This window comes from Aspergillus mulundensis (assembly GCF_003369625.1).
Source record: "Aspergillus mulundensis strain DSM 5745 chromosome Unknown scaffold_2, whole genome shotgun sequence".
NCBI lineage: Eukaryota > Fungi > Ascomycota > Eurotiomycetes > Eurotiales > Aspergillaceae > Aspergillus > Aspergillus mulundensis.
Window position 1 is genome coordinate 68701 of NW_020797890.1, and position 9548 is coordinate 78248.

At 42.7% G+C, this 9548-nt stretch overlaps 1 protein-coding gene across 1 annotated transcript; it reads left to right on the top strand.

Moving 5' to 3' along the window:
* Positions 1-3447: 3447 nt before the first annotated feature.
* On the top strand, positions 3448-4956 carry DSM5745_02692 (mannitol dehydrogenase family protein; the record flags this gene model as incomplete). Its single annotated transcript, XM_026744708.1, has 1 exon — positions 3448-4956. One exon carries the CDS (start codon positions 3448-3450, stop codon positions 4954-4956), a length of 1509 nt encoding a protein of 502 aa, XP_026605574.1.
* Positions 4957-9548: the final 4592 nt, after the last annotated feature.

The window sequence follows — 9548 nt, forward strand, 5'->3', positions numbered from 1 at the left end:
CTGCTGTCGCGTGTCGGGTCAGGAGTTGTTGGGACTCTACCTAGGTACCAACTGTTGGTCACTGCTGGCCACAGCTACCCTAAGCTCCACTGCCATCTCGTCGTCCATTTGCCATCGTGAGCTCTGGAGATCTCCATGGCCGGAGCTGCTCCCTTGCTCCCGACATTCTTGGTCTGGCCCTTGAGACCACCCCGGTTCGACTGTACCGGTGCGTCGGGTCCAGCTGGCATCACGGATCGAACGGATGAACCCCGTATCAAATGGACGGCCATCGGTCATGAGCGACTGAGTAGACAGAAAGCTGGCTTGAACTGGAAAGGGTCGCGACGGACATCAGTCCACGTTCATCGACCTCGGTCGCTCCTTCTGACCCCTTTCTTTGACCAACAGCCAACCTTCTTGCCTTCAAACGGCTCGTCTCATTGCTCTCCACGAACATCTACCTGTTCGCAGCAACCCCAGTCGCCGAAGCGAGATGGCGCGGAGAAAGGACCGGGATTTCCTAGTCCCCGTGCCATGCTCCGCGACTGCGCAGATGTAGCGGCAGTCCTGCTTCATTCGCATTATCCTAGTCAAGGACGGCCTTGGTTCCGAAGGCGACGAGCTCATAACTGCTGCGGCCCCGAGATATGGTTTGTTGTCTTTGCCCTCTCTCTTGCCATTCATCTTCTTCTCACAGACAACATCTTCCTGGGTGTTCTAACGTGTGCTTGACGTGAATCTGATGACGCTGCTCTAGCTTGACCACGCGCTTGCGTCAAATGCTGTCTTTTACGCTTGCAATATGGCCAATCCTCACCTTCTACTTGCACGCTCAATGAAAGTCATTTCCCACCTTGTCTATGCCCTTGGGCTATCTCCTTATTTTAATTTCTCCTCGGGATTAGTAGTTTCTCAGGTCTCAAGCCTCGTCGACCCCTGCCAAAGCTCTGTCACCGGCATGATCCGTGATGAATCTAGGGACCATACCTCCCTGCCAGATATCCTGAATTACTGCACCCTCAGACGTGTGATGTCGGTCAAGACAATGTGATTGGATGGCCATGACACTCTGGATGACGCGCCTTTGCTTCTTGGTCCTTCTAGGGCTTTTTCTTATCCGCCATAAACAGCGTCTCTAGTGGTTTATTAAAGCTGGGACCGATTCTGCGGATCGCCAGGAACTATTGCCGTGGCCCTTCATCACGCCTCACAAGCTGTGTCTAGTCCGAACAGCACGAAAGTCTACGTTACCGTTTAGCGCCTCCAGGCACATTGCTCACCTACCTAGTATCGTACAGTCAAGGCGACCGCTTACTGGTTCCCAGAGGATCAGGCTTCCCCGTTTATCGCAGATCCCGAGAGCTGCGTCGACATTCCGGCTTCCCTGTTCTACCCTTGGAATTCTCATGTTCGCGCTCCCGACTGCGCCATTGGATACTCAAGGTTGATCTCGGTAGGTAGATATCCTGCTGCTTTATTCGTCCACTCCAAATCACCTTCCCGTCCTGTTTTGTTTGCCTCCCCTATCTCTTCAAAAAACTCCGCGGCGGGATAGCGAGGTAGTATCTCCTTAGTAAAGATACAACCAAACTTCAGCTCGCGGACGACACTGCCCCGTGCGCTCCTCGACTTTCTCCTTCCAGTTAGGGCTGGGGTTCTCCGGGCGACGATCTCTGGCTCGGTCTGGGTATGTGGGGTAACGGGGTAGATGTTACGTAGTACGCGGGTGGGATATCGGATTCGGCGGGTAGAAGCGACGCATCGAACCCTTTTCCTCGGATTCGGGCTTTGAAGTTCTACGGAGTAGCACGATGATTTCCCGCGGAGAGATCATGATCTTCATCGCCGGGAGTCTCTGCGCCCCGAGCAGTAGCACTGGGTTCGGCACCGGCATAGTTATACTTGCCGAGCACACGGACTGCCGACTAACTAACCAGGCACCGAACACTTTCATTCGCGGTGCAAGCCAGCTCCTGTAGCACCCTTCGTCCGGCGTCCAGGATACGTGCAGTGCGTAGTAAACGGCGCCGTGATCTCCAGATCCCACGGTTCCCAGTTGCCACATCTTGCCGTGCCTGAGTATGGCATGGGAATTCCAGCTTCAGCCACGGTTACACCCGCCCGGACTTGCAAATAAGCTCGCCAGAACCCTTGTCGGCCCAAAGCTTCGGGACGGCGGACGCACAAGAAGACTTAGACTTGCATGGGCGAACTCCGTTAACTCCGAGGGGACATTGGACTAGGACTGGACATGCACAGCATCGTCTACAACTGCAGATTTTATTGCTACGGGGTTTTTGGTCATGTTGTTGATGAGGTAGCTTTACCTGGAAATTGTATTCGTATACAATGCTTGCATGGCGAATATCCTCGCCTTTTGAGGTGTTGTGCAAGTGCGCCGGCCTCAATGATGCAAAATATATATCACAATACATTATTGCTTCAACCCAAATTACAATTGAGAAAACCAATCCAAATTCGAATGGTCTTCAAATTGATTCTTTCTAGTTTGTATACGAGACTAAGCTCACCCACACACCCAAGATTCCCCGGGTATGTTGTTGTCCAGACTTATCAAGGGACAGTGCCAAGCCGACACTGAATCCGGGGGCTCGGGATGTCTATATCAGGCAACGCGAGGCCGATATCGATGAACGATCATCTGATGGGAATTTGTTTTTAGCAGCGCGCCAGCAAAGTTTGACAGGTCAATAAGTCCCTTTTAGCCTGCGAAGCCTACGCGTCTCCCAGCAAAAGAAAAAGAAAGGGGCAGAGTCACGCGGAGCCTGCTGATCAAGTGACTGCAAATAGACTGAAATAGTGTGTTCTAGGCGCGGGTGGCTGCGACTCCCCTTGCATGGACCGTCGGTGAAGGGATTTACTCCGAGCAGGATTATGGCCGCATGCATCGGGCCGTCTGCGAGAGTTTTGAATTTTGATGTATCATGTCGGAGTCAGCCTGACAGCTGGCAGCTTGGAGTTGGTGTTGATGGATAAATCCCTGGATAGCTGTGTATAAGCGGATTAGTCATGGGTAATGCAGGGCCAGACCGGGCGGGACGGGGAATCCTGGGGCCCGAGCTGGAGTGGTCGCTGCGATGCCGAAGCGAAACCCCGGAAGCTGGAAGCTGGAAGCTGGACTCCCCCGCGCAGTGAGCTCTAGCGAGCTATCCGCCTTCCCTCAGAGAGATCACAGTCGAAAGAAAGAGAGAGCATTCTCGACGCTTCTTCTCCAGCGGAGCCTGACGCAAGGTGCAGCGCTTATCACTGCAGTTATCTCACGGTGACCTATTTTGATTTTTTCGCATCCCCACTGTGATGTAATGATGTGTTCCTCTTCATTTCGCGCTGATCAGCTGCCAGCGCCAGACCCGGCGGTGAGCCACCCAGACGGTCCTTTTTCTCTGGCGCTCCCCTGATTCTGTTCTTTCTCTCCTTTCTCTTTCTCTCCAGTTGCTGTGCACCATGCCTCCCCTCAAGCTCAACAGCAAGAACCTCGCCCAGATCTTCAACGCCGGCAAGGGCCAGATCAAGGTCCCGACCTACCAGCGCAATGCCGCCGTCAAGGAGGGCATCGTCCACATCGGCGTCGGCGGCTTCCACCGCGCCCATCTCGCCGTCTACATCGACCAGCTCATGCAGAAGCACGGCGTGACCGACTACGCCATTGCCGGCGTCGGCCTGACCCCCTTCGACAAGAAGATGCGCGACGTCCTCAAGAGCCAAGACCACATGTACACCGTCATCGAGCGCTCCGCAAAGGGCAGCTTCGCCAACATCGTCGGCTCCATCAACTCGTTCCTCTTCGCCCCCGATGACCGCGAGGCCGTCGTCGCCAAGATGGCCCACCCCGACACCCACATCGTCTCCCTGACCATCACCGAATCCGGCTACTACTACAACGAGAACACGCACGAGCTGCAGGCCGAGCATCCGGACATCCAATTCGACCTCGACCCCGCCAACGAAAAGGCCCCGCGCACCACGTTTGGTTTCCTGTACGCCGCCCTCGCCCGCCGCTTCGCGTCCGGCCTGAACCCATTCACCGTCATGTCCTGCGACAACATGCAGAAGAACGGCGCCATCACCCGGCACATGCTCGAGTCGTTCGCCCGCCTCCGCAACCCCGAAATCGCAGAGTGGATCTCCAAAAAGGGCCACTTCCCCAACGCCATGGTCGACCGCATCACCCCGCAAACCGCACCCGCCGATATCACCGCCCTCGCCGACAACTTCGGAATCCAAGACGACTGGCCTGTTGTGACGGAACCGTTCATGGACTGGGTGATAGAGGACCACTTCTGCGACGGACGCCCGCCTTTCGAGAAGGTCGGGGTCAAAGTGGTCAAGGATCTCCGCGCGGTCGAGGAATTCGAAAAACACAAGCTCCGCCTTCTGAACGGCTCGCACTCCGCAATCGGATACGCCGGCCAACTCGCGGGCTTCCAGTACGTCCACGAGGTCCTAGCCAACGACACCTACAAGAAATTCCTGTGGCAGATGATGCAGGACGAAGTCAAGCCGCTGCTTCCCGAAATCCCGGGCGTCGATATCGACGAGTACTGCCGCACACTGATCGAGCGCTTCTCCAACCCCACGATCATGGACCAGCTCCCGCGCATCTGCTTGAATGCGTCCGGGAAAATCCCGCAGTTCATCATGCCCTCCATCGCCGAGGCGATCTGGGTCACCGGCCCATTCCGCCGTCTGTGCTTTGTGGCAGCGGCATGGTTCAGGTATCTGCACGGGGTCGACGACGCGGGGAAGAAGTTCGACATTGAGGATCCGATGCTGAGCGAGCTGCAGAGCCGCGCGAAGAAGGGCGGGCTCAAGCCCGATGAGATCCTGGGCGTGAAGAGTCTTTTTGGTGATGATCTCAGACAGGATAAGAGGTTCTTAGCGGAGATTGGGAAGGCGATGGAGCTGATTGCCAAGGATGGCGTGTTGAAGACGATGCCCAAGTACGTGGACTGAATGGCGAGTTGGTTGGTTTCGTGCTGTCGTGCTCGTCTGGACGGGCGGGCATTGTATTAACATAACATAACACCCTTTGTGCTTGGTGGTGGATAGAGATAGATGATCTGATAGACAAAAGTCTGCTCGGGCATGTATTTAGGTCTTTCGGTTGGAATGTTTGGGATTCTGTGCGATGTATATGGATGTTCGTTTGGGTTTGTTGATAGGATACGATACGACTTGGCTTGATTTGTTTGGTTTTTAGCACGTTTAATTGATGATTTGTGATCTCTTCATCCTTGTTCTATCAACCTTGTTCTATTCCTTCCCCTTTCATCGACATGTATATGGTACTGCCAACAGTGACCTTAGGAGCCGCTGGATGGTGAGCACGTGTCTGTCGAGTCGTGACCCATGGCGCGGGGAGCTTCCCAGGTTCTGGGTTTCCCTTCTTCCTTGTATCTACGGTCGCGTTCACTCATCTATCCTCACTGATCTTAATTCCATCAATTACTGACATCTGCAGCTTAGGATAAACTCATTCCATCAATTGACTATCAACAATCGCGGCATTGCCTTTCTTTCAACATTCTTGTTGGACGTGAATTCGCGATGATGTCATCGTTGAAGCCCACGATGCTCCACCACGAGGCACAAGCTCAGCCTCGCCGCCACCAGTGGGCTCGGGCTCGGGCTTTTCACATCGACCCGCTGGCTACGCCATTGTCATCGATATTTGAATTGACTGTCAAACTCCGGAGTAAACTTCCGTGGCGCAGTGTACTCCGTCGTTCGTTGCAGACTCCTACAGAGCACTCCTGCGACGTCATGCGACCGCCTCGATCTTTAGGTATTTCTCCGCCTTTTCACGAATCGCATGCGAGGGAAGCCGAGGTCAACGGGACCTTGGTGGCGAATCTAGCGATGGAGTTGCGCTGCATCCGACTGGTCATTCTAATGCTCGCCCGGTCTACTCCGTCTCTGCGGCGGCGACGCGATCGTGGTATCGCTCGACCCCTACAGTTTCTTGACAAGACCAGTCGGGCGACGTGAGGACCAGGTGTACGCCCGGCGTCTTTTCGGTTCTTGGCTGATGTTGCGCTGAGTCTGTGACTGCTAGCTAAGGATTGAGGGTGACGTTGGTGTTGGTGGGATTTTAGTGTTTAGGCGCTGGGAGATCTAAGCAAGGCATGCCTTCTTTCGGTTGTTTCTACGCTGGACGTACATGCGGCATGATACTTTTTGCTCGTCGTGGCTACGGTATGAAGACCAATTTTGTACGGATGAGAGTGATGCTGGCACCGTCGAGGTTCCAGGGCTACGGTAGGTGAAGTCAGATCAGGAGCTCATGGCGACGTGCGTAAAAAGTGCACGAGAGGTACATTGCCGAGGCAAACAGGGACGCAACAGCGTTGAGACAGCTGATGCAAGAATCAGAACGAGCGGATGAGACGGATGTAAGTCGATTCACGGAATGATCTTCCATGCATTGTGTTGGAGCGTAGTATACTGCTTGCCCTACTGTAGCCCTTGCCTATTAGCTTAGTTAGCTATACTAAGTATAGCTTTACTATTATAGCCTAACTAAATATAATTTTTAAGTTATTATTTTTAAAAGGTTATATACTTTTAATAACTTTTTTATTAAAATATTATATTTACTTATATATGACTACTTTTTTTATTACTATTATTTTTTAAATTTTAATTTTTTTTAAATATTTATTAAATTAAAAATATTTTTATATAATATTAAGATATTTAGCTACTTAATATAAATTTTTTTAATTTTTTATTTTATATAATTATTATATTACCCTTATATATTAAGGCCATGTAAAAATTTATTTATAAAATAATTAATAATAATATTATTATTTTTAATTTTTATAAAGTTATTATATAACCTAATAATTAAAAAAAACTATTAATTATAATATAAGTTTTTTTTTAAAATTACCCTTTATTTTAAACTACCTTATTTTTAATTTATTATTACTAATTTTTTTTATAAGGGCGTGTTTATATACTGCGCTGAGCTTAGGAGAACGTGAATTACTATAATAGGAAAGCATTATGTATTTATAATAAAAGCTAATTACTAATTTTTTAAGTTAGAGTTTTAAGTTAAACTTAGTATTTTACATATTATATAACTAGCCGATGCCTTAAGGCATGGCTAAATTAATATTAAAGTTTTTTTATTAGGTAGCCTTAGGCCACTAAATTATAATATAATTATAATATAATTATAATATAATAATAATAATAATACGTTTTTTAAGTAATTACGCCCTTGAAATTTATAAATTTATATTTTTATTTTATAAAAAGTAATTTAAATTATAAATTTTATTAAGTGCTATAAGATAAGCTATTTTCAAGTATATAAAGTACTATAATTTATATATAATCTATATTTAAAGTTAAATATAAAAAATTAATTTAATTACCTTACTTTACTATTAAATTTAAATATAATATTACTAGCTGCAGTGGCTAGGTATAATATCTTAGTTTTAATATTAAAAAAGGTCATGTAACTAGGAGCCGGGACCTACAATTTATTATATACGGGCCTTCACTTTGTTCCGGCCACGTGCAATAAGTAAGTATTATACTTGCTTAATATTATTACTACTTTTTTATATATTATTTTTTTTTTAAAAAATCTTTATTTAACTGCTAAAAAGTAATAAAATTACTAGTGAATATAACTTGCTTTTAAAAACCTTATATAACATAAAGTAATTATTAAAGAATTATATAAAATACTTACTAGCTTTTCTATTTTGCTTAAATTTATAAAAGTATACATAAATTATTTACTTTTTATTTATCGCCAAGTATTTACTTTTTTATGTAAATAATATTATGCTTTTTTATTTATAAATAATATTATAAAAGTTATTAAGGTGCTTAAAAATACCTTTAAATTTACTAATATTAATATACTTACTTCCTTTATTAGTATTAATATTTACTATATAAATCAAAGTATTTATTTATTTTTTAAAAATACTATATTAAAAATATTCTGGAGTAACTTAGCCTTAAAGATTATAAAAATTTCATAACTTTATATAACTTTAAAATTATACTATAAAAGTTGAATAGTAGGGCCTTAATAAAAAAAATTTTATTAAAAATAAATATTTTTAAATTAATACTTTATTCAAATTTTTATTAATATATGCCTAAGTATTTTATTCACTATTATACTTTTATTTTACTAGTATCTTTTAAAAAATTATATTATGGCTATAACGCGTGTTCTTTACTACCTTAAAATATTAAAATATTTTATATTTTTTTATTAATATAAAGGTAAAGGCCTTATTAAATATTATAATTTTAATAAGGCTAGTGCTTATACTAATAACTATATTTTTATTTTTAAATATATTTTTAAAATAGCTAATAAGCTAATTAGCTAGTTTTCCTAAAAATAGTTAATTATAGCTATTTTCTTAATAAAGTTAAAATTCATTTCCTAGGTAATTACGTAGGTCCTGTTATTTCTAGGGCGCAAGCTTTAATACCGGGAGTAATGCGCAAGGCTGGAACAAAGTTTATCCCGCCTAAAATACTAAAAATACTACTATTAATAGCTTATTTAATATTTAATACTTTTATTAATAGCTTATTTTAAATAGTAACATTTTTTTTAATAGCCGCAATAATAGTAAATTTAATAAATATATTTAAAAAATAATAAAAAAATAAATTATATAAGTAATATATAGCTTGCTTATATAAACCTGTAATTTATAAACCTTTAATTTTTTAAATTTTTTTTATTATAATAACTAATATTAAAGGTAATAATAGCACTACCTTTTTTACTTACTTACTTATTTTTTTACTAACCTAGCCGCTAGCGGCCTATATTACTAATATAATAAATTATTTAGGCTATAAATTAGTAGTTTTAAATAAATTTTATAAGTAATTATATTATTTATAACACAAGCTTATATTTTACAAGCCTATTAATAAAATTAATATAATAAAAAAAATTATAGCCTGCCCTATTAACTAAAAAGCTATTATTAAATAATATATTAGCATGCTTATTAAGGGTAATTTAATTTATAGGTATTATACCTAAGGTTATAAACTATTTATAAAGTGTGTTACTATGCTAGGCTACTTTAATAATAATTATATAAATTATTATTAAAATAATTTTAATACGCGGTGTATTAATAAATATAAGTTATAGCCCTTATTTATTTATAAGTATATTAGCTAATATATTTAGCTTCTATGCCAGGCAATAATAATAATAATAATAATAATAAAATAAAAAAAAAGAAGAAAAAAAAGGCTAAAAAAAATAAAAAAAAGGAGGCTAAAAAGGTNATAATAATAATAATAAAATAAAAAAAAAGAAGAAAAAAAAGGCTAAAAAAAATAAAAAAAAGGAGGCTAAAAAGGTCACGGAAAAAAAAAAATAAAAAAATAAAAAAAAAAAAAAAAGTAAATGCTACTACCTTACTTATATATACTATTTAATTTACTTACTACCTGCACTAGCTTATAATTATAATAATAATAAACTTTAATATTATTATAGCTAGGCTAGCTGCTATAGCCCGTGTTATAGC